Consider the following 26,463-nt stretch of genomic DNA (forward strand, 5'->3'; position numbering starts at 1 on the left):
CACAAACAGCTTGCGAGTACTAAATTGGGTTTAAATGGTCAAATGCACACAAATGTATCAACAAAATAACTGTCTTGACGAATAGGCACCTAAAGCAGTCGGTTTTATCTTAAAACTCATAGTTGATCCGTGCAGCTCTTAAAGTGACAGCAGCCTAATAATCCTGCTGCTGTCTCTGTTTTTTTTCATTGTCTTTTGTTGTATGATTAACATTAATGACACCCTTGAATGATTAACTGTTGTAACCTTAATTGTAAGGATTATTCTGTATTTAATTTATTCAGGGAAGACATCCAGTTTATTTTACATTTGATTTCTGTTTTGAAACAGATGACTGTTTACTTGTCTATTTTGTGAATTCAATTCAGAGTTTGAAATCAGGCTTGTGATGTGTGTAAGCTATTGTGCAAAAATTGCCCCATTTTAAAAAACAAAAATGCGTGATTAATTGAGATAATTACATATTTTTTGAAAAATGTCTAAGAAATGACCTCCCCTCAAATTAAAAGAAATCCCCCCACAAAAGTCACCTAAGGGGGAATTCCTCCCATTTTCAAAAATGCCTGATTGGACATCCCTATAAATAATCATCCCTTCAAATAGATATCGTGATCGTATCAGCAGACATTGCTTCCTGTGATCGGAGATCGGCTCCAAAAATCCTGATCGGAGCACCCTTAATTGCATGGCTTGAAGACATTAATAAATTTAGAATATGCATGCAAGCTTGCTTCATTTTTCCTTGTGTGCCTGATGCACGTGTTTTGCACATGAGCCTCAATCCTTAATGATGACCTTGCTTAATTAAGATTTATCGATTAAATTATTAACGACAATTAATCGAACGCCGATTAATGCGATAAAATGTTGATGTTAAAAAAAAGATGTTACCATCCTTAGTTCAGGATGAAGCTCATCTAAATTGATCCAACAATGTATGTGATAACTGAACGCTTATCTGCTGAGTACAGCTTATGTAGTTTGAGTAAACTACTTGAAAAAACTTAAAATATTGTATATTAATTTGCAATTCACTAATGGACAAAGGCGACTAGGTGAGTGGCTGAATAACACTTAACACTGTCTTGACACTGAGCCTAATGCAAAAAGAGGGAAAACTTTAAATGGAGAACTGCCATGTAATATTTCATCTGAAATCTAATTGCTATCGTTTTAAAATGTTGTAGACCCAGTAAGATAAAGTCGTATAAATTGGAGGTGGATACTGTGACTTTTTAAAGAATATGAGTCAAACACAAAATCCTTAGATGAAGCAGTGAGTTTATGTTTAACATTTAAAGAAAGGATAAGAACATACACACAAAGTAAAAGGTGATAACTTTTCCATTTTAAAATAGCAGCATAATTTAAATAGCTATGAGTAAGCCATATCCAAATAAGAGTTTGTGAAAAGAGTTTAAAATCATTCTTATTTTTGCAGTTTTGTTCAGTGACACCTTAGGGCTGGAACTATCAGAAACTAGAGTCAACATTATCGACAACGTCAAAAAAAATTGCTTATCATTTTTTATAATAATATTGCTTTACAATAATCTTTTGATCACATAAGACCTATTTTAAGGGCCTGACATAATGTGGCTTGACTAGTGTATGTGGTGATATTACTGATCATGGAAAGATTTTGCAGCGCGCTGAAAATTCAGCGGCAGCGCTGTGTCGCTGCTGAATACATTGTAGGGGAAACACTGGTTTGTGATGTCACTAACCCGTGAAGAAGCTCATTGTAGTCCCTACCAGCCGTTTGTTGTAGTCCGTAAAAAGCGATTTCTGTAAAAGAAAATATCTCCCTTTGCTTTGAACTTTGAGCTTCGTAAATTTTCACATGAGGATAGGGAAGTATGACCTACTGCTCATAGTCCTGATAGTTAAATATTTCAGATGAGTCTACTAAAATGGTTTGCGTCCTTCAGAAATAATTCTAATATGATGATATGTGATGCTCTTATTTTTTAAAGATTCTTTGATTAATAAAAACTTAAAAAGAACATCATGTAATAATATTTCACAATATTAGGCTACTGTTTTTTTCTGTATTTTTGATTAAATTAATGCAGGCTAGATGACCATAAGACTTCTTGCAAAAAAAAAAAAAAAAAAAAAACCCACAAAAGCATTCAATTACCAAAGAGCCTTAGAGATCTTCTATGAAAAGCCCAGAAAAATTAACTGCTCACAGATTGGGAGTGGGCTTTGCCATTGAGATAAAATTTTCAATAAATTGCAAATAATCTTTTTCTGGGTTGTACCATTTAATTTTTCCCCTAAACAATTTCTTATAAATGCTGCTGGGAAAATTTCTAGGGGAAACACTGCAAACCTAAAATGTACATAAACCCCTCCCCCGGGAACGCGATTTTATAGATTATCATGAGAGAATATGCTAATCTAGACTAGAAGATAGTTAACTCCACATCAGCAACTTACATTTATCAACTAACCATTCAGAAATGTCCGGTTGCATTCTACATGTTGTCACTTCTTCTTGAGACTCTCCATCATTGTCTGACTCCAGTTTGAACATAAAAGGCTAAAAGTTTTTGAAATCTTCAGTGTCTGTGTGAGGTAAAAGGACACAAGCTGTTGAAGCTCCGCCCTCAATTTATTTGAATTTAATGGGACAATCACAAAAACGGTGCGTTTTTGCTCACCATCAAAAAGTGACATGCTATATAAAAATAAATGTGGGGTATTTCGCGCTAAAATTCACATACCCACTCTGGGGACATCAAAAACTTATTTTACATCTTGTGAAAAGGGCATTATACCACCCCTTTAACTCAATATTTTAACTAATTGCAAAAGCTGAATAATCAATCAAAGCTTACTGATTAATTGCTGGAATTGCATGAAGATGTGCAAAAGCCACTCAAAATGCCAACTTCCTCACTCAAATGAAAAGGTTTAGTAAAAAAAAAGGCTATTAGAATTAAGGTACGTACGTGAGCCTATAAATTAAAAACAAAATTAAGCCATACATGCCATACATGTACTGTAATTATTAAGCCATACATGTACTGTATAGTACAGTACCCTGGACATGACATGCTGAGGGAAAATGAAAGATTTTGTAACCACGAGAAAAGAATGTGTTCACACGACGTATTCGTTTGTTCCCTCACTTTTAGTTAAAGAATGGCCATGCACATTGTACTGATTTGCTCTGTAGTATAGCATTTCACATGCGCCGGTGATTCAAACTTTACTAAATTTACTACATTACTACAAGGAATTTGTATTTTATATTTTAATACACTTTTAAAATCTGAATCAAATTAATGAGCTGTGTCACACCCCAAAACTACTCTAATGATAACTGCTTAATCGACCATTGATACGTTTTATCGACTAAATTATTATTGACATTTAATCGATCCATGATTAATTGTTAGTATCCCTAGTTCTAATAATTGTTGGATTAATCGATTATCAAAATAATCGTTTGTTGCAGCCCTAGAGACACTAGTTGATGAGGAATTACACACTTCACCTTTAGTCAAGTTTCTTGGCTGCAAAATTGTGTATCATTACTATCGTCAGATAAACGCATTTAGTCTCTCTTTACTGGGACTACGAACCAAAGTTTTCACACTGAACACAAAATGATTGATTGCCTTCAGCTAATTCACACCTGCACGTGGCGCTGACCGATACATTTGTTCGTGTACATCTCGTCGATTTTCCCATTTGGTTTTAACCTCCGCTGCACATCATACAACAGTAGAGATAAATAAAGTTTAGTACAACACAGAAACCATCGAGTGCAATCTAAAGTGGATTTTGATTAAATAACGGACATACATCACGCAATGCTTCATGGGATTGTAGTATCACTTAAGCTTACTCAGTCTTGTGCCTTTGTCCGATTTTCAAATAATTTTCATAAAATCAACGTTTGTAGTAGCCTAGTCTGATTACCTCGTAGACAAACCACACGCTGCTTACATTTATACAACAGAACAGTCACCAAAATGCATACGTTACTTCTTTCCTCCCTCACAGCCCGAGCCTAGTCTGGTCAGAAATGAAATATGGCGCTACCCTAACTAAGGTCTGTGGGTAATATTATTAACTTCGAATACATTGTTCGCTTTAACAACTCGACCAGGAAAAAACTAAATCTTATTATATTATTTCTCTTACCTTTTGACCAACAGGTTTCGCTCCTAGAAGCTTTTCACTCGACGAAAATGGGCGGCTGCTCAGTTACACGCGGGTTCCTCGTAGTTTAGCTTTGATAAAATTGGCGGTAGGCCTACATTGATTTTATGTTTCTTACGTTGTGCGATCTCCTTCCCTAGTTCTAGACACGAACTTAATTAATTTAATCTCCATGCACATTTTACCAGTGAACACATGCCATGATGCAAAGCTCTGACCTGTTCCAGGACTAAGGTATTAGATAATTATGAATGTAACAATAATTGATTTTTAAATACAGTAATGTCTTCAGTGTTTTAACATAAACAATGATAGAGTTCAAAATATCTATCTGATGATTGAATGCTATACAACATACAACCTGATGAATTTGTTCATAAGCTTCTTTCATAAAGGATGAAAGGATACCCAGACAGCAACAGTATCGGCGGCCCAGATCCGGCCCACATCCATTACACCTGGAATCCCAGATGTAGGCTGGATTTGTGCCAACTCAATGTTGCTGTCTGGGTAAAAACAAGGCATTTAAAAAGAAATAAAACAAGACTGGATAGGATTAATCACACACATCTTTATATTTTAATGATTTGCCTTGAATCTGTCCAGTGAAGATAGTTTGGGGGAAAGTAGCCTAATAAAATAATGATGTAGGAATATTAATATTGGCTGGAATGTACCCAATAATTTGGGGCATAATGAAATGTAAGAAAGCAGCAAGCTATTCTAAGACTGTTAATGGTAGTGTAATCTTAATAACAACCATTGTAGAATATTGGATATATAGAACACAGGCCTGTTTCACAGACAGGGTTTAGATTAAACCAGGATTATGGCATTTAATTAGCTTTTATAAACATGCCTTAGAAAAAACATTACTGGTGTATGGCCATGACATATTTTGAGATATATCATTACAAGTTGTTTTCAGTCAAGAGATGCAGCTCAAACATGCATTTTAGTCTGGGACTAGGTTTAAGGCTTGTCGGTAAAACCAGGGGAAAGTCTTGTGTAACCAGAACAAGATCCGCCAGAGTTCTGCTTGTGGACACTGGTTTACTTACTATTTCATGCCTCAAGGATTTAAAGCCACTAAATCTACACACTTTCATTTTTCCTAATACTTGCTTTATTAGCTCAGTATTTTGAAAGCACATCTTTGTTTCCAGGTGGACTGAGGAACCCTGACTGCCGGAAATTGATTTAGCTAGCCAATCAGAATGAAATGGGCAATTTTTGGAGGCTGAGACTAGATAAAACATACTGTACGTGAGAGATAAAAGGTATTGAGTAATACACTACAGTAAAACACTGTTATTTTGTTATCCAATAAGGAAAATAAGAAATTGTTTGCTTATTATGTTTTTGTATGTAAAGTTATGTAAAGATCATTTGCATTTACATGTGGCTTACCATGATTGTAGACAGTGCTGCTAAGTACTTTTATAAACGTATAGCTTTTTAAGCACAGCAAACACCATGTTTGTTGTAGTACAGGAGCTTGGCCTGATTATATGCGTCATATTAGTTCTCCAGTGCGACGGCTCGACCTCGGACTGACAGCTCTTCAGTATCCCAGGAGAGGCTCACCTAGTTAAGGAGGCTTATTAGATTTGTCCTATGAGAAGAACGGAGAGTAGCTGAAGAGGAACACGGCATATGGACATAGACTTGTGTCCTGCCTAATTACAGACATTATCTCATTTGCTATTGTAAGGTACTGTTGTGCCATCTTCCATTTATTTAATTATGCTTTTCACATATTGGCATAGGGGCCATTTGGACAAAATTTCCCCGCGGAGGGGGTTTTACACGGTTTTTTAAAAATCTGTCTTTTCAGGAGTGTGCTGCAATTTGTCAAGCAATTAGCTACACTAATTAAATTTTTGTACCTCTAATCAAACGAATATGCTAAAACATTCTTGCTGCTGCCAGTCCGATGTCTGTTCACATTTAACTTGATGGTTTAAAAGAGGCTCCTACTCTGGCTCCCCTCTCCACTTAATCACCTCATTTGCATTTTATATTGGTATATCAAATTAAGCACCCGTAGCTTTTAACTTGATTGACTGTGGCCAGGTCCACTCAGATGGGACTTTTTGCAGAAAATTAGACCAATTTTAATGTGTGCAGAGCCTAGTTCCCCGCATTCAGCAAATCACATTCACTCAGCTAATTAAAATGATTTTGCCCCCTTTATGTGTGTACGCTTGCATGTGCGTTTGCCAGGGGTTTTGATAGATTTGCCCACCTGCTGTTGTCCGTATCCTTTTCATGATTTTATAACAGAGAGTTGTCGTTTCATCTCCCAAAGGAAGGGGCCCAGGCATCAAACGCAAATTTAAAAAAAAATAATAATAAGTCGTGGCACTCCAGCCGCTTGCTGTGACTGCATTTCTATTATTTTAGGAATCAACAGTGAATGATCTAATCACTATTGGGAATTTGTATTCAGACAGAACATAATGTTGCTTTAGAACATCAAGCTATCGATTCAAAAGCACCAACAAAACTCATGAAGATGTAGTACATTTAAAGTTAAATTGAATTAAATCAATAAGATTTTTTTGCGTACAAATAATGCATATTATTTTCTTGAAATCACAACATTAATTAAAAAAATCAACACATATTTGTACATGGCCACTACAAAAATCATGATGAAGGCTGTAATAAAAAAACAGGGAAAACGAGGTGAAGAGAAAGCGAGAGGGGGGTTGGAAAAATGATGTGTTGAAGGAATAATCCTGGGCAGGCGCAATGGATGCAGCTCTCGAGGACGAGGCCTTGTGCTGCTGCCCGCGTGCTCCCCGGGATGTGACAGTCAGCTTAATTGCAGCTTTTAGGATCATTACTGCTAGAATGTGAATGTCAAAATGGACAAGGCTCTCAGCCCCTTTGACAAACAAGCGCCTTCCATTTTGCAGCATGAGCACCCAAAGATATGGAATAAAAACACAGAATTCAATAATGTTTCTAGCCTGAGCAAGCTAAAAATTAATATTTTGTTCATGCACAAAAAAACAAAAAAAACATTGATCCACTGATGGAAGTATTCATTTTCATTGGATGGATCAAGACAAAAAAATGTACTAGATATTTAGGCTAGTCCACAAGCTTTTTGTTTGTATGTTTTATTTTTATTTTGTTGATGCATGGGATTTATATGTCTGACATTGTTGACTAAAGGTTTTAAGAAGGCTCTTATAAGCTAATTAGTTCATATGTTGAAATATTGGACCTTTATACATTAGTCTACCAGAATTATCTTGAATCGCTAATTGATTTTTTTATATTAACTTATATTTCCTCTTTAATTAACATTGCTCATAAACCACGTTTTGTAGCTTTTTCTGGCCAACATACTATTACAATAATAGAGGAATCATTTGCTCAGGTAATTATTGCTTTCGAAGGACAAAAGCAGTCTTGTCAAACTACAGTCTCTAAAATAATGCATAGCCCATATATACTGTTGAATAGATGGTATATGCAATGCATAGGTTGTTTTTCAGATCTAGATTTTTTTATTTATTTAGAAAATTTAGATGATAAACAAATACGAGTGAGTGATTCGGTGTTTAGCCCATGCTTATCAGAGAACCCACTGCCCTCTACCCATTACATAAACTGAAGAGGGCCAGAATCAGTGTCTCTTGGTAATATGCATAATCGCTGAGGTGCCCATTCAGTGGTTTTCAGTCAAGCTTGTTTTTGTTTTTTTGTATGTTTGCAGAGTGTTTTTGACAGCAACTCATATTGAAAACTCGCCGATTGCATGTGACAAAGGTCAATGTTCTCTAGATTTCTACAAGCTGGAGAGCACAGAGGCCAAGTGTGTTTTTGTATTGTGTTGTATGAGAGCAGCCATGATAGTCATAAACAAATCAAAAACGAATGCGTGGATCAGGTAGCACATTGTTTTGTGTGTGCATGTATTTGTACATATAGAGTTGGACTGTTCACAAGAAGACCTTGCATTTTAAAAAGATGCATCAACAACAGTTTATTCACCATTATTTACTGAAGGCCGGAATAGACGTCAAAATCAGAACAGATTTTAAAACGCTAGGCTTCACTTGCCGACTTTGTAAATAGTTACAGAGGGAAAACTGAGCATCATACACTAAACGACTGAGGATCAAGCACTGCCAGACTTCCAAGTCGTTCCAAACACAACAAACTCGTGCAGAAACATGTCTCATGGCTAGGAGACGCATGGCAATTGAAAATATGACATCCTCTGACAGGATGGATTTCTGAAGCTAAAAATTTTAAATCTTCACCCATCGTACACTACTCGATATTTCTGTGAAAAATGCCAACTCTGTCTGGCCAAATTCTGCAAACTGACTCTGTCTTTCAGCGACTAGTTTTGACCCATCCAGACTGCAAATCTGAGCAAAAAATCTGTTCCAAAGTTGTGTAGTGTATTCCAGGCTGTGTACTGCGAGAGGCCCTTCAGCCCTTCATTTCAAGAGCATTTTCCAAACCTTTCACAACACGTTCTCAGTCAGATTACTGAAACATACTACTCCCCAGGAACTAGCCTTATAAAATGTGGGCTTAATCTTTTTTAGTGCGCTATCAAGGAGCTGAACTGCTCAATTCCCCAAGCAGGGCTTCTGGAGTGCAATGGTGCAATGATTCAGATGCAATGTGCAGCTGAAGGGGTGTAGGTTAAAAGGAGGTATCTTTTGGTTGGGTCTAAATGGTCCACATGTAAAGCTGTTTGTGATGTTAAGTTGCCCTTTGTGTGGGCGTCTGCAAAGCAAATAAATAATGTCCCATAATTTGCAGCATGGCAACACGTCGCATGGGGTATGAGCAGGTGAATCATTTGCATTCGAGATGCCCGTCCGACGTAGTTGTTAATCTCTTTCATGTGCACTCGTAAAAGTGCCAGTGTGATGAAGTCAAGGCAAAGCGGCTTATTGGTGGACAGGTTAAATACTAGGACACCCATGACATGCCCGCTTTCCCACACAGGACCTTGAACCGGGCCGTCTTACAGATTCTCCACGTCATTATTAGGAAGCACATAATCATGTCACAGGGAAAGCAGTTTGTCCTATTAGTGCCTTAATTAGTTGTGGCATCTCTGTTTAGATGTCTGGAATGTGTAGCTCTAAATTAGTTCATTTCACCCGCAATGGTTAGAGTTTACCGTTTAAATTATCCCCCACTGTGTTAAACAAGCAGGTCTGCTATTCATTTCGATGGGTGTATGCACTGGTTCAATCATTTTGTGATGATTGTTATTTGTAAACAATGATGTATATGCAAATAATGTCTCTTTTGTATGTTGACACGGTAAGACTTTTTTGACGCATGCTCTGGTATTGTTTAGCTCTAAATGCTTTTCTTGTGACATTGCCCTTGTTGCCTAACAGAAATATTGATGGGATGATTATTTGGGATAATTTATATGGATCCTCCAGGAAGATGAGGGGTTGTATTCTGTTATCGAGTCACATTTTCTGTATCATTGGACAATTATCCTTCATTGAAAAATCTGTCTCTACACTTTTGCCTTGTAGCCTAATATTTTTTGGTCCTTTTCCTCCCAGGGAGAATCAGTATTAGATTCAATATAAACACTCATAATGGGGGTAGTAGAGGATAGTGCAATCTCCAACATAATGCTGGTGTGCGAGACCCCTCACACTCTGACAGCTTGAGCAGCCTCATGGAAATATTTCTTTTGAAGATAAATGACGGCAAACGCCTCCAGAATATCTCGCATCTGAATCCTATAGTCTTTACAACCTAAAAAATTTAAATAAAATAAAATAAAATAAAACATGTTTTCCTGCACATCATGTAACCATTAATTGACAAGTAATTGAATTTGTGAATATGTTGTTCAGTTATTGAAATATTAAGGTAAAACTCAGGGGGTACACAAAGTAAATAGTTTAGATCAGAGGGGTTCAGGTGACAAAAGATTGCCGATCCTTGAATTAGTGTTATGAGTTGAGACGGTAATGCAACCTGTGCATCTCTAACACAATGTTGAAAATATAGGTAGACAGATAAAAGCATTGATTGAACGATTGATTGAAGGATTTTCACCCTGAGAAATGATGCGTCAATGCTTATGAAAGCAAAATGCAGCAAATTATATATGCAGTATTTTAATTAGTTGTCTTAAAAGAAAGACAACAATGCAGCTTTTGTAAGGAAGTGAGTCATTAAATATACATTGCGTCTGTATATAAATTATGCTCTCGCTGGAAAGACTGTAAGGTTAGAAGACACGGTTATTTCTGTTTTAAAACGGCACCCTCAAAGCGGCCATATAGACTGCACCTCCCTGAGACACTGTCGCCCTGCATCATATTCTGATAATTCTCAAGCGGGTGAGACAGGATAGCAATTGACGGAACTGATAGTAAAAGAGGGCATCGGACAGTACGTGAAGAGATAAGACTGATTGTGTGTTTTCAGACATCCTCACCTGTGAGGCCCAGGGGCCCCTCTCTTTTATTGAGAGTCCCTCATAGACCTTTCTCTCCTCTTGGGGCCTCCTGATCAGTATAAGCATAATAATCAGACTCAAATTGGCTGTGAGGGGGAAAAAAGGAAGACTATTGAGTCACAAAGCATTAGTGCATGGCTGTCCCAGTCGACTGCTTCCATGAACAAATGATTAAGGTGTACTCTTTATACATTTTTTATAAGTGCTATCTCTGTTGGATATCAGCCAAGCAGGTTCAAGTAGAATTGGGTCTTTCCACTGCTTTTAAAACAGACGTTATATAGTCGACTTAAAGGCCTCCAATTACTCATGTGATTTTTTTCTCTTTTTTTTCTGAAAAGCCATCCCATTGGATTTCTAAGGAAGCATAGTGTTTTGTCTCCTGTTAAAGAGACTGACACCGGAGCAACGTGACTCTTGTCATTGTGGGCTTTATCGGTGATCTTTCTCTGGATGTGAAGGGCTTTGCCCTGCCACCTGTTCAGGCCTTCAACTTCTCCGAAGCTGCATATCATGATATCTCATCAAAACTGCTTCCAGACATGAGATTTATAATGCTGTTGTATCATTTCTCCTAATGATTTATGACTTGCATACAGTTATTCATAGAATTCAAGTAAAATATCAAGTGGATAGATCTGATAATACTGTAGGTTTATATTGATCATTTGTTTTTTGTGCATGTTTTATTTAAGTGGCCATTAGATAATGCTTAGTGTTTCATTTTTATTTACAACTACTATTAAAATCAAAGAAAGCTGATCGCTACTTGCTGGAAGGACCTTGTGAAGTAATCCCAGAAGGTGTTCTTTGGTTGAGTTTCAAACATATACTAAATAACAGAATTCAAGGCACTTATCCCGGCCCAAAAAAAGTTAAAAAGCCGTTATTCACATCACGCCTAATCAAAATAGAAACATTAAATATAGCTACAATACTGCACACTGATGCATTTCGCCCTTCAGCCTTCAGCCAAAAGAACCATAACAGAGGGACCTATAATATAATATACCATTATAATATAATATACCATTACAAGGGGAACTATAATATTGTTACCCATTATAAAGAATAATAATGATATTAATACTATTAATATTAATTCATATTAATAATATTATATTATAATTTATAATGGGTAACTATATTATAGGTCCCCCTGTAATGGTTCTTTTGGTTTCTCCCAACACTGCAGACTTACTAATTACATCTACAGCTGACTCATTTTGTACCGGACACACTCTGAGGAAGGCTGAAGGAGGAAATGCATCAGTGTGCAGTGTTTTAGCTGTTTTTATTGTTTCTATTGTGATTAGCCATGATGTCAGTAAAGACTTTTTTTTACTTTTTTCGACCAAAAGAAGTGCCTTGGAATCTGTTCTGTAGTAATTGTCTATAAATCTTCACTAAATAGAAACCCACAGTCAAGAGGGGTGCCAGTAGTACTAATTAAAATAGTACTGATTTCACCCAAAAATAAAAATTAGGTCATTTACCCCTCATGTCTTTCCAGACCTGTATGACTTCCTTTCTTCTGCGGAAAATATCAAAACATCTTTTGACGAATGTTCGGTACCAAAAAAAACATTACAGTATACTTCCATTGTATTATTATTTATTTTTTTACCTCAAAATGTATTTATGTTTCATAAAAGAAAGAAAGTCATACAGTTTTGGAACTACATGAAGGTGAGTAATTGTCCAAATGTTTATTTTTGGGTGAACTATCAATTTATTGTTCTAGCACGATAAATTAAAACATGTAAACAGAATTAGTCATCAAGGTTGTGTGTAATGTCATGATTTTGCAATTATATTCACTGGTAGCGCACAAAACATACACAAGACATTTAGTCCGATAGTTGACATAAGGAGCTATTTGATGATTTAGTTGATGCCTAGAGAGGATTTGCGTTGCCTTGGTTTCTAAGATGGTATCATTGGGAGGCTTGTGGGTTGTTTAATGCATTGTAAGCTCAGCGCTTGAGTTGCCATGACAAGAGTTACATGTGAATTTATATAAGGTTATAAGTCTGTGTGATCTTATTTCTAATAAGAGGTGTGTAATGGATATTTCTGCACTGCAGAAACTAATATGTGGTTCACATAAAGTAGAATTAAGTATATTATGATAACTACATATATAGATTTTTATTAAACAGATTTTGTGTATGGGTCTGTAAACCCATGATCTATATGGGTTTACAGATATAAACCCCTATAGATCTGTATATCTAATTGTTTGAACCAGAACATAAAGAAATCACAAGGTGTTCTTATAAACCATAGAAGTGAGACTTAGATGCTTGTCTTCGTAGATTCCTCATATGCCCCTTCCCTTATCTCTTTTATGATTTTAAATAGTTTTAGTCAAAATCTTCAGATAATTTTTTACATTGTTTTACACATTTACTAAATATGGATAAACTATCTGTCGGCATCTAAAAGGGACTTCCTTCACAGTTACTTGTAAGAAGCCTGATCCTAAGTGTGTGCCATATCCCTATATAAAGTTTAAAATACTGTGAGCAGATGTAGAGTTGAGAAATAGAATTAAAGTGGGAGAAATTTCATTGACTTTTTACAGGAATGTGTCCGATTTCAGACCTGAACTTAATGCTATCTGTTTAAACTAAAAATAAAACCTGCGTGTGTTGATCAGTGTAAAACATTGATTGAGCTGAATTAATTATCACTATCAGAGTACAAGTTGTTTAAGCATTCCCTAAATTTGTAGTTTGTGACATTTAATTTAGTTCTCGTATATTGCCTGCTGACTTGCTATACGGAATCCTCAAAACTGTAAACTCTTTTAATCAATAATTTTTGTTTTGGTTACAAAAAAAAAACTTCTTGAACACTGCACCACACTTAGCATGAAAGCTCTTGCTGCTGTCACGAAACGTGTCAACCAAACGTGACAGCACCAAGTTTACTTCTCTGTATGTCAATGTCATTTTATGCCATCATACTCCCAATGATGCTTGTTTGATGGCTTCAGCCCCTGGAAAAGAATGACAAGTCGGCCCAGGGGGCTGCTGTGAAGTGACTTGGGCTTTTCTGGGCCTCTTTTCAGCCCTGAGCGTGATTCCCCTCTGGATCTGTAAAGCTCAATTCACAGGACGACGTACCTCTTAGCATCCTTTTTTCACACGTGCTATGCTGACAAGTAACACTTGGAGTGTCCTCTTCATCGACACATTCCAAAGAGGATCGGGCTTAAGCAGCACCTCTCTCTCTCTCTCTCTCTCTCTCTCTCTCTCTCTCTCTCTCTCTCTCTGGATCTGCTGACAGACTCTGAAAGTCTCCAGAACAGCCAATGTTGAAAATGCCAGCTTTCCTCAGACATTCTGTCCATCCAAACTTTTAAAGGGATAGTTCACCCAAAAATGAAAATTCTGTCAATACTATTTCACCCTCATGTCGTTCCAAAACTGTATGACTTCCTTTCTTCTTTGAAACATAAAAGAAGATGATTTCTTTTTGTCCAAATGAGCCCTTCTTCAAAATATCTTCTTTTGTGTTCGTACAGGTTTGGAATGACATGAGAGGAAGTAAATTATGAGTGTTTTTTTTTGGGGGGGGGGGGGGGGGGGGGGTGCTTAAATCCCTTTAAGCACAAACTCAGTTGCTGTCAAAAGCAAGCCGATAGTGCAGCTCTTGATAAGATTGATCATCTTTTCATCCATAGATCATTTTCCACCTATTGTTTCAGGGTGGGGACATACATGTTATCTGTTCATACATGTTATCTATTCTGGTATGGACTTATAAATGGCCAAGTAGCACAGCCTCCTTGAGCAACACAGCTTATTTTAAAGGAATAACAAGGAATAACAGTTATTTAAAGGAATAACTGTATGACAGGATTTCACAGCTTTCATACAGGATTCCTTGTTAGTTTAAAAATAAAGGATAGTTTACCAAAAAATGAAAATTCTGTCTTCATTACCTTGACTTTGTTTTTTCTGTGAAACACAGATAAAGTCATACAGGTTTGGAACGACATACGAGTGAGTAAATGAATTTTCATTTTTGGTTTTCTATAATGTTCCTTTTAAGTCTCATTCTTCTAATATACAGTAATATTCTTATAAAATTACAGCAAAGTTCTGTCAACCATCTGCCATTGGTTGCCACTGCTGAACAATTGTGGGTTGAGCTCACCAGCCTCCCTGGTGTTGTGACTCTGTGGTCAGGCTTTAGACCTTGGGGAGGGATTGCTTGCCCGGTTCACAATGCAATCGTGTCTCATCCAGGAGACTGTGATTGTTCCATGGAGCCTCCTCCAGGTACAGTGCTGCTTTTGTTCCAGTAAGTCAGCAATCTGAATGCAGTCCGGGAGGCTAGACCAGCTTTGGGAACTATTCTATCAGGAGGCTTTGTGCTACCCAACGGCCTCCTAGCTGTAGAGGACTAGAGAAAAGAGCTGACATTTTACACAGGGGATCGGTGCTTCACAGAGGTTCGATGCCATTTAATGCGTTGATCAACAAATGACCTAAACAGTGAAGCATCACACATTTGGCTGTGTTTCGCTGGATATTACTATTTCCTATTTGCTTTCATGCTTGCACGTGTTGTTCTTCAATCATGGTCACATTCACAGCTTTTCTGACTCACCAGAATGTGACTCTAATCCCAATGTGCAACGAGCCACAGTTCCAGCTGAATGGACCTGGCTGTCAGGTGTTGTGCTAAAAGGCTGGACTTTTATCGACAACAACAAACAGTAACATGAAAGAATTTTCACATTATCAAAACAAACAGTAAAAATAAATATAGGCCTATTTGGAAAAAAAAACATTGATTACTTCTGGGGAAAAAAACAATTACAATGAATTAACATTAAAAGGCTAAATACAGAATGTGCTAATGGTAATCTTTCTTGTTTTTAAATTAAGAAGCTGATTAAAATATTTATTGATTTATATGAAGCCTATCTATACATCGATTATAGATATTGATCACTGGAACAGCTATTAAAATAAAAACTATTTACTTGCTTGACAACATGACAAAATGACTTTTTTAGAGTTATGTAATAATAGGAAATGATTATAGACATTCACAAATGAGTAAAGCTTTGCATGTTTAGATTTCTTCTTATAAGGACTATCATCTAATATTTCTTAATGTAATGTTGACATTTTTATAGTCTTGTACTTTTTGTTCTAAAGCTTAACTGAAAGGCTAATTCAATTGGGCTTGATTTACTTTTAATTAGAATGCAAATAGAAAATGCAAAAATATATATCTTATTTTGGTAAAACCACCCTTTAACCCCTCTTTTACAGTTAAGTTAAAAAATCGTTGCTAGAAAAATGTACAGTATATAATAATGCCTAGGTATACACTAATAAAATGTTAATGCAAAGGTAATTTATATTATTACATAGATAAGCATGTTAAACATCCAAATTATCTCGATTTGCAGCAACTGTGGGCACAAAGGAAAAAGCTCAGTGGAATTATGCCCAGAGTCATGGGCCATTTAAAGAGGCATTGTCAAGGTCATTGTACCCAGCAATTGGCATGAAAGTCAGTAGAGTGGTATATTGATGTTTAATTCTGTTACTTAATTGTTTGTACTTTAGCAAGCTCGTTGCAGATCAACATGCATATGAATAACATGGTGATTCTCTTATAGAGCATAATCGCTGTTAATCTAAGTGATGAAACGCGCCATCTGCTGAGGTTGATTTTTTTCCCTCTTTCTCAATGCTATGTATTCAAAGACGACTGAGTGATTAACTTACTTTCTTAGCGTTTAAAAAGTAAATGTTAATAACAGAAATTTCATTTTTGGGAGAATTGTCCCTTTAAGGGTGCTTTAGCTTGCAGTGCTGTTAACCACATTATAAGATAAAACGACCATTTTGCCTCTGTTTGTGTGATATATTATTATAATAGCCAAACCTCAAATTGACATGCGAGAAACTACAAAATGGTCACATTTAAGAAACCCCCACGTGTCCGACCTTTTACTTACAGTACACGTCAAATGTTTATTGATCAAATATTCCTGAAGATAACTGCACATATGGCGTTGTTCTTACATCAGTCTTTGATCAAACGACAGGACACGTCAATTATGATAGATCATTCGGAGTCGACAATATTATTTTCTTCCTTTTTACTTCTTCAGCAAGTAAAAGTACACAAAAGTGGCATGTCTTTCGACAATAAATAATAAAATATTTTGTAATACAGGAACAAAACGAAACCTCCAGAGCTAATCAGTCATATTAACTTAACTTAAACCTATACACATCTTTGGGAAAGAAAAAAGTTCTTGGACGGACACAAACACATGAAATTCCCACACAGCTTGTGGCAAAATAGAGGTATACCTTGTTGCAATGCTTTAGTTCTTGAAAAGAGACCATATAACAAAACTAATCGCAGTACGTAGACCTCGGCTGCCATACTACCCTCTTTTTGTCCATTTCGATACTTTTATAGAAACAGAATTAAACAGTCTTGGTTTCATTATAGGCTACTCACGTTGGGCACACAAGTAGGCTATGCCTATGTATGTATATATTAGACTAAGTTCTCTTGCGTCTTATATCCGTAAAGGTCCATTGATTTGTCATAAAAGTGGAAAAAAATGTGGAGGGTTTTTTGGCAAAAGTGTAGCCGACCAGGTCCACTCGGCTGCGGAGCACTGCAATGATCATGTCAAGTTCGTGTAAATAGTGCGCCGGTTGGATCCACTTTCGCTGGAGTTTAAATGGTATTTTCTCAACACTCGTTGGACTTGCTCGAGTGTGTTTAAATCCCATGATTGTCATCACAGTGTATAAATACAACCAGGGGTTGTTTCGATATAGAGGCCTCGTGCAGTTGGTAAACGGGTTTTTATTCAGGAGCGGCCCGAAATGACAGGGATGGAAGAAACTTCTCGAGCCTCTCTCTGAGATTGCTTCCCGGACACGTCCTTTCCCAAACTTCAGGTGCATGAGATAATCCACTCGCCTAGGCCTCTATAGGACTTGCTACCATGCTGTTTGGTGTATCTGGCAGTTGCGAGGACATTGACGCGACCTCGCTCCCTGTGGAGTTCGAGCCTGGCCCTCCTTCAGAAAAATTCACCTAAAACGGAAGAGTTAAAGAGTATGGTATTATTATTGTTTGATCATTATTAATATTATAATTATTATTAATTTTATTAGTGGTGGTTTTAATACTGCCACTGGTATTATATCTTTACGCACAGTTTTGATCACTCACCAGTTGCTGGAAAGCAGGCTGGTCGATGTCACTCTGCAGTGCGAAGTCACTCAGGACTTTCCAAGGCGGTTGGTAACTCTGCACCTCCACTTGGTTTGCCTGCAAACCACCGTCATGTCTCTCTGGACTAGTCGCCACCATCGGAGTCCCCGTCATCCCCTGGATGTTCTGCAGATGACCACGAATAATTTATAGAAGTTCGATGTTCTGAGACCATTACTGAAATCGCCATAACTTCAAGACAAGACCTTAAGGTTCTGATTCTGAATATAGCCTACATATAAACTTTATAATAATAAAAATGTTTAAATGCTTTAATTAAGATATTTGCAACGATATCAGCAATAGACACGCATTAATTGTCTCATTAGAAATTAAAGACCTATGCAATACGGAGTTAGGCTATAGGCTATATGTTTATTATATAGCTATAGCCTAACCAATATTTATAGCCTCTAATCTTACCGTTTTGTCGTTGGGTTGCTGCTGCTGGAGTTGTTTCATCAGTATGCTCCTCTTTTTGTCCTTGCAGCGCTTGTTTTGAAACCAAACCCTGATAACTCTCGGGCTGAGACCCGTCATCTCAACGAGCTGCTCTTTCATGAGGGCGTCGGGTCGAGGGTTGGCATTGTAACAAGTCCTCAAGGTATGGAGCTGTTTTTCGTTTAGGACTGTCCGGACGCGGGTTGTTTTCTCAGGTTGCTTGTGCACGTGAGGTCGAAGCGCAGGCTGACGTGCCGAAATGGGCTCTGCTGCAAGAAAAACGAAATGGAGATTAATAATTGTTGAATGCAAAGTGATCGTATTTAATGTTCTGAATGTGTGAAGACTGCGAATATATGTCCAGCGGTCAAACAAGTCATTTAAACGAATAATTCGGAGGTACCCGAGGGCCATACGGTGGATGTAGTGAAATAATAAATAATAGCAACAATACATTTAAAAACTTACTGAAAGACAGAGTGTAAGTGTTCTCATGTTTTCCATATATTTGATGGTCTTTTTTTCGAGACCGGGGTTGAGAGGAAATTTCTCCATAAGCGTAGCCTATAAGTTTTAGACATTTATTTCCGTAGAAATGTGTTTCTTCCCAGATGCAATTCTTAATTCTGCGTGTATTGGCAAAGGGAGTTTCCTTTTAATGAACTTGGAATGCAACCATGGTTGCAATCCCTTTTCTGGCAATTATATGTTCCTGCTGAATGCAATAAATTTGGAGGGCGAGTATACTCAAGAACAACAATATATAGTAAGAACAACAAATGCGAGATAGATCTGTGCATACCTCTGAATTTTAAATAATCAGGTGCAATAAAACTAACGATTTCAGCCCTAGACATGACTTGAAAACATGTATCAATAAATCTGCATTAACAACTGATTTTGTGGTGGTTTACTTTATTGAGAATATTATAAAATAAGGTGGATTAATGCAGTAAATATCGAACAGCAATAGGGCATAGTTTGCGAGTTCAACGCGTAAGACTTATTTTAGAGGGCCTTTAAATGTGGAGTATCAACAACTCTGATTTGTAATATCAGTTTAATTTGATAAACAGTTATTTAGAACATCTACCAAATACTCTTACAGTAATCACATACACACATGATAGGCTACATTATTATCGTAGGCTAGGCTACTATTATATTTATATAGCATAACGACATTTAAGATTAAATGACATTTTCTATTTGTGAAAAGATCTCCATTATTTCTCAACTAGGTTACATGTAGCCTACAAGCTGACGCGTGGTTGAACTCTAATCAGCATAGGATATCTATTTCATGCATGAATAGCTTAAAAACGGACAAACAGGAATAAAAAAAGAGTTGCCTAATGGTGTCAAACCCACCGCACTCTTGTGGTTGGCTTGTTAATAACATAATTCACGGATGGTTATGGCACAACATTTATTAATCATAAGTATTAATCTCTTAAAATATAATGCCATTATTATTTATTTGTCTTATCGAGTTTTTTATTTATTTTAAAGGTTCATTTAAGCTTTGTGTCTATATAAATTTCCCCAGACAAATAGCCTATACCCGAGTCCTTGAGCAAACAACGCTTTGTAAGTTGTAGAATAGTATGCCTACCTGCCATTTGTAAAGGTCTCGCCGGATGTAATGGGCTTAATGGGTCACCAGAACCCATTGTTGCCCGTTCCACCACGTCATGGTCGGCCCTGCAGAAGAGCCCGTCTTCCCGTAGAGCGAACTCATCTCCCGGGATGAGCTGCCGACTACACGCCACACATCTGAAACACTCAATATGATACACCTTCGAGCGTGCTCTCATCACGAAGTCATTCTTGCTGAAACCAATGTTGCATTTAGCACATTTGATCCCGTATAACCTGAAAAAAGAGAAACACAAGTAGGGTACATTATAATGTGTAATTTGTTTGGGAAAAATAAACAACAACTAACGGTTTCAACAGCTAGCTATGAGAACAATATAAAAATATTGAAATATGGTAACCGAAATTATAATAGTAAGAACAACAAATGCAAAGGTTTAGAAAAAGACAACCACACTAGAATTTACTTAATTATTAAGTCGGTCAATGATTTAGTAAATATCAAAATTCTTTCGTAATTATTGTTAGCCTATTATTATTATTAATAATAATAATAAACAGCATTAATAATTAATAATAATAATAATGACAATTCTCTTTGGCGTATTAAACAGTGGTGTTTGTCCCTCACGCATGACCTCTTCAAATAATGCTACATTCATACTGTCAAAAATGTTATTTCAATATTGCGATGAAATTTCGTAGAGTTAAGCTACATGCGGCAACACTATATGAACAAAGCCCCACAATAATTGTGGAGTAATTGCACTGCAGACTCATTTAAGACCAGAGATTAGCATATAGGTGCTGTCCAGTACAAAAAATGAATGACAGCATGCTGCCGTAATGCACCAGTGAATAATGAGAGGTTACTGTCATTCAGACATCCACACTCGAAAACTAAAACATGACCTAAATGATCTGCGTTACCTGATGTAGTCCCGTTTACAGTAAGTTTTCCCGTCTCGGACAAAACATGTACAGGATTCGTCCAGATACTGGTTACATTCTGCACATTTCAAACACGCCGCGTGCCACTCCAGATCCGGGGACACGCGCAGAATATACTGGTCATGGATTTGATTCCCACAGCCGACACACAACGAGATTAGACGCTTTTCTGATTAAAAGAGAAAGCATAGGAAATTTAAATTATGTAGGCTAAATATATATTAAATTTAATTATAGGCACTATACAATCTTCCTGTAAGTTTTGAATCGCCCCTCCAAAAAAAAAAGAAAAAAAAAGTTTTGACTCGCCATTATTGCCCAGTGATATACTATCAATTTGTGTGTAGAAAAAAAAGGTACTATGACATTGTTTAAAAACGATACTGGATGCTGAAAACTGTAGCCTATGACTGAAAAGTGGCCGAAATAAAGAATGTGTTATATTAGAACCGACTAGCATAATTGTTCGTATTCCTAATAATAATAATACGTTAAATATTAAATGGCTTGGAAAAGGCCCTGTTTGTAGTGATTTAAAGAGTGGTATTAGCCCCATGAGGATCTTGTCACGATCCCTTCGGTCTGTTGACAACTTTGAAACAAACTTCTAAAGTCATGCATTGATCGGCAAACAGGCATGGTGCATTGTAAATCGCCAATTTTAGCAGTAAGTGTCATCAGACACATAGGCTATAGACATTAAGGCATAACTTACTTTTTGGTGGATCCCCCATGTCTCCCATGTCAAGAAAGTAAGGCGGTGTTAGGTCCACTTTAAAACCGGACAGAAGGCCCTTAGTGCCCGTGTTTTGATCTGTGAAGGTGGGAAAGTGGACGAGGGTTCGAGGTGTTGCAGGACTTCCCGGAATCGAGATGCTTGCGATTAGAGTTAGGGGTGTGTGTTGAGCTCCTGTGCTTGGTCACAGCATTGATGGGCCACTCTTGTCCCTATCTCTCCCTCTCTCAAACTCCGTCGGCTTCGGCTCTTCTCTCTCTATTGGTCTGACGTAGGACACTCATACGTCACCTTTATGAGAAGCTGATTGGTTATGGAAAGACGACCAGCTGTTCGGAGCCCAGGCCGATGAGTTGTTGCATTTTACTTTACTTATTTCATTCATACATTTTTTAAATTTAATTTATTTTCTTTTTTTACGAATTAATATGATTTAAATAATTTTTTAAATAAAAAAAATAAAATAAAATAAACATTGTTCATAGCATTGCATATTTAAAGTCTATAGCCTACTTTAATGTTTATCTAAACCAGTATCGGATATGCTAATTTGAAGCAAGTGTTTTCAGTCATGATATTCATTGAATTTTTTAAACTTTTTTTCCAAATAACACAATTAGACTAGCATATAGGCCTAGTATAACTGAAATAGGCATATTCGTAAAAATCGTGCAAACTGAAACTTCTTGTAGGATATTTTATATCAAGTCGTTATGATAAATCGTGCATTATATGAATTAGGCTAAATGATGTAAAGATGTAGCCTATCTCTGTTTTGACCGGCGGACATGTGAAGTGGATCTCCCTCGACCAGTGTAAAGATTTTCGAAAGGGAAAGGTGCAAATCCGTAGGCTATAGGCTATATTTAGGCAGTTCCACACATGCAGGGGTGCATAACACGACTGAAATCGATGGCACATTTCGGGGTTGTCGCTATTGAAACTAAAACGCAATTACAGCACATAATTGCAGATAATGACCGTTTTAAACTGCGCGAGGCACGTGGTAATATAATCTCAATGTAAGGAATGGATTGGTTGAACAAGGAGGTAGAATAATATAGCACAGAGTTGCCAAATCTGCTGAACCTTTTAGGTCATGGCAAGTTTGACTAATTTATTTTATTTTATTTCTGTAGGCTACTGGAGTTAAACTATGAGCTGTCACTTCAACTCAAATCATTTAGATTAACATTGTATTTCACTGTATTTTGGTGGTTTATTAAAAAAAAAAAACTTTATAGGTGTCTTTTGAATCGTTATAAATTTCTTTTAAATTGACAAAAAAAATGGTAAAGTCCATCTTAACGAATCTGTAAGTCTCCAATTGACAACGATGGACAAGACAAACCAAGTGGCCGAAATTTGACAGCAGGGTTGCAGTCAGCAGAGCATCGCTATAACAGACACAAACACGCCCTCTTGTGTTAGCAACATAACCCCACGCAAACCCACCAAACAAAGACATGGAAATATGGGCGAGAGCTGCCATTAATTCTCTAATCTGCTCAAATATTAATAATAATACGCGTTAATAATTAATTGATCATTAATACACTTTAAATGGTTCGTGCATCATCGAATAGCCTATTTGATAATTAAAAACTCATTTGAAAGAATAAACATTTCAAATGATGGAAGGCATTGTTTCTGCTACAATAGGTTATACTCATCATGTTTCTGTCTTGTGATTATCAGATGTAAGATCACAGTTACACAGCTGTATCATTAGATTTGGGGGAAAACTATTTTCACTGGTCCTTGTTAGTATAGTGACAATGCCAAAATATTGTTTAAACCCCAGCATGTTTCTCCACTATTTGAGCAGGAGAACGAGATCTCAGCCAGACCGATTTGAAACGTGTGTGTGTATGTGTGTGGCCTGGTAAACACTACATTATGGGGTCCCCACAAAGATGGCAATATCTGAAATCCTTGTCCTTGTAAATCATACTAAGTGATCTTTTTGAAAATGTAAAAATGCAGAAAGTTTTCTTTGATGGGTAGCTTTAGTGTAAGGGGATAGCATCTAGTTTGTACAGTATAAAAATCATGTCAATGGAAAGTCCCCATAAAACGTGTGTGTGTGTGTGTGTGTGTGTGTATATGTGTGTGTATATGTGTGTGTGTGTGTGTGTGTGTGTGTGTGTGTGTGTGTGTGTGTGTGTGTGTGTGTGTGTGTGTGTGTGTGTGTGTGTGTGTGTGTGTGTGTGATTTATAGCAGCTTGCATTTGTATTGCTGTACAATACAATATGACCACAATTCATCAAATCCTTAAAACATTGTTTGAATGAATCCTTGTATACACTGTGTAGTGTATTCAGTTCAACATCAAAAAGTGCATCAATAGGAATTACGTAATAAGAGAATAAAACCAGTTGTGAAGGTATATTCTTCATCAACATTAATATCATTCATTTTAAACATTTCCAATAAGCAAGAATTTTTATATTTTGCCTAACTGTGTTTGACAGATTTTTTCTACCCTTATGATCAATTACTGTAAAAGAGTGACAAGGTATTTATTATGTCATGATGGAAAGGTGGTAAGTTTTTTTTTTTATGTGGGTGCTGGGATATGCTGTTTTCTTGTAAGCAATGCTCCACCCAAATCATCAAATTTCAAATGCATAATTACGAACAGCCTAATCCCAACCCAAATCTAGGATGTTCAGTCTTATTATGTTAAAACAAACGCTCCGATTAATTGCTTAGGACTTAATATGGAATGTCTCCGATCATATTATGACAACTATACTTTTGCATTGTCAATGATCTCAAAACAATGATTATTTGCTTTAAGGCTTAAAGTATTCATGTTACTCTGTGTCACACTCTTAATGAGAAAACCTACAATCTGTATGATAATCACTGGATAACAGTTCAGAGAGGAGCCAAACAAGACACATTTGTGGATTTGTTTTTATTTATTTAATTGGTAACACTTTACAATAAGCCCTCATTTGTTAACATTAGTTAATGTATTAACTAAGATGAACTAACAGTGAGCAATACCTTTGTTTCAGTATTTATTCATCTTTGTTAATGTTATTTAATAAAAATACTGTCATTGTTTGTTCATGTTCATTCACATTAATGTTAACAAATGCAAGTTGTAATTTCAATAATGTATTAGTAAACGTTGAAATTAACATTAACTAAGATTAACAAATTCTTTCTTAGCTCATGTTAACTAAAGTAGTTAGCTAATGTTAACTAATGAAACCTTATTGTAAAGTGTTACCAATTTGGTAATATATATATTAACATTACAGCCTTAACTCTTTATATAATTTTTTCTTTACGTTTCTAATTGTGCTAATTATAACGAGGCTGATAAATTGATGATGATGATAGAGCTAGCTTAAGGATTCAGGTTTTTAGTGTCCCATTGCATGCTGTCTGCTAGAAGTATGAACCTTATCATGACCTCATTAACCTCCAGTTTCATTGATAATCTTCTCCAGCTTGGCTGAATTTGGAAATGCCTCTGAGGGGTAATGGAGGGTAGGGCATAACCTGAAGGATGTGTGCTATTGACAAAATACAGTTTATATAATGTCATTCAGTTCAATAGAATGCATTAGTTCCCTAGGTATGGAGAGAGAGAAAGATAGAGAAGAAGCAAATCTATTTTGTGATGTGTTGCTTTGAACAACCTCTCGGCCTCTCAGACTGAAGAGCTTGGATGCATGTGTTCACTTGGAAAGGTACCTGTATATGTGTGACTTTACTATAGTGTACCAGTTATAGATTTCTTTAATGAATTGTTTATATGGTTGCAGTGTTTTGTTCTCAAAGACTGCAGCGGCGTGTGCTCTCTCAGCCATTTTCAGGAGTAGAAGTCTCAATGTGCCTGTAAATTTAGGTGGTTAGATTTGATGCAGAAGTCTCCCTCAGCCACAGTAGCCGGTTCTTACAGCTCAGCAGGAGTCCTTCGAGATGAATGGCAGGAGCAGCGTTTCAGCTACTTTGTGTGTGTGTGTGTGTGTCATCATTTCTTTAGACCTAATGCTTTCTTTTCTATCTGAGATCTCTTCACACTAAGCAACTGTGTGTTTACATTTTAGTGTCTGGGAGTGTGTCCATGCTAGATTTTCTCTGCCTTTAAAAATGACTCGTTGTGATTACAGTTTAGCATGTTCTGAGGAAGAGTGCTAAAACACACACATTTCAGCAAGAAAATCACATAGCTTTAAAAAGAGGCTTCTGCCCCCTCACAATGACAGAGACATCAGTGATTTTGTCATTGTTAGGTGCCGTATCCACTGTCTTCGGATCACATTTTCTTTCCATTTATGGAATTTTTTAGAGGAACACTAAGAAGACAGCTGCTGGATTACACCTTTAGGAGAAAAAGGTACAAAAGCTGTCACTGGGGTGGCACCATTTAAAAGGTACACCTTTGTAACTAAAGAGTGCATATTAGCACCTTAAAGGTACATATTGGTACCAAAAGTGTACATAAATGGTACATATTAGAACCTTTTTAAAGGGTATCATCCTAGTGACAGCTTTTGGACCATTTTTTTTTTTTGTGTGTGTGAATGCACCTTTTTGGAACATTGTGCTTTGTATTTTTATCATTAAAATATTAATTTTGAAGAATTATCAATATTACTTCATTGAAATGGGTGAGTTTATGTTAGCACTTCCATCTTTTTTTTCACTTATCTTGCAAATAAATATCACAAAATGTTTGCTTGGTATAATGTGTCATTTTAGGCTTCTGCTTTTGTTTACATTTCATGCATCGCTGCAGAAAAATGATAGACCTTTTGCTTCTCTAATTAACCTCCT

At 36.6% G+C, this 26,463-nt stretch overlaps 1 protein-coding gene and 1 long non-coding RNA gene across 5 annotated transcripts in view; both read right to left on the bottom strand.

The window, feature by feature from the left end:
* LOC143738943 (uncharacterized) overlaps positions 1-4,242 on the bottom strand; it is a 100,169-nt gene extending 95,927 nt beyond the window's left edge. For all 3 annotated transcript variants that reach the window (XR_013204094.1, XR_013204093.1, XR_013204092.1), the window contains exon 1: positions 4,162-4,242. This is a non-coding gene — a long non-coding RNA (uncharacterized LOC143738943). The remainder of the gene's footprint in view (positions 1-4,161) is intronic.
* A 12,397-nt stretch (positions 4,243-16,639) lies between these two features.
* Positions 16,640-21,898, bottom strand: isl1a (ISL LIM homeobox 1a). 2 transcript variants are annotated; one of them, XM_077231353.1, is made up of 6 exons: positions 21,642-21,898; positions 20,906-21,095; positions 19,992-20,251; positions 18,359-18,642; positions 17,894-18,061; positions 16,640-17,755 (listed from the first exon to the last, which is right to left on the bottom strand). In XM_077231353.1, exons 1-6 carry the CDS (start codon positions 21,667-21,669, stop codon positions 17,639-17,641), a joined length of 1,047 nt encoding a protein of 348 aa, XP_077087468.1. In that variant the 5' UTR covers positions 21,670-21,898; the 3' UTR covers positions 16,640-17,638. The 2 variants fall into 2 exon arrangements, with proteins under 2 accessions (XP_077087468.1, XP_077087467.1); XM_077231352.1 differs by having other exon boundaries at positions 18,359-18,645.
* Positions 21,899-26,463: the final 4,565 nt, after the last annotated feature.

Source organism: Siphateles boraxobius, unplaced genomic scaffold (genome assembly GCF_051911475.1).
Source record: "Siphateles boraxobius isolate OS27281-9 unplaced genomic scaffold, OSU_SipBor_1 16, whole genome shotgun sequence".
NCBI classification, from domain to species: domain Eukaryota; kingdom Metazoa; phylum Chordata; class Actinopteri; order Cypriniformes; family Leuciscidae; genus Siphateles; species Siphateles boraxobius.

Coding starts and splice junctions, on each gene's coding strand:
- isl1a (XM_077231352.1), bottom strand. CDS start 21,669: ATGGGAGACATGGGGGATCCACCAAAAA. Junction 18,062..18,358: donor AGCAACCCAACGACAAAACG/GTAAGATTAGAG, acceptor GGTCATCTGCAG/AACATCCAGGGGATGACGGG. Junction 17,756..17,893: donor AGCCTGCTTTCCAGCAACTG/GTGAGTGATCAA, acceptor CTTCCGTTTTAG/GTGAATTTTTCTGAAGGAGG.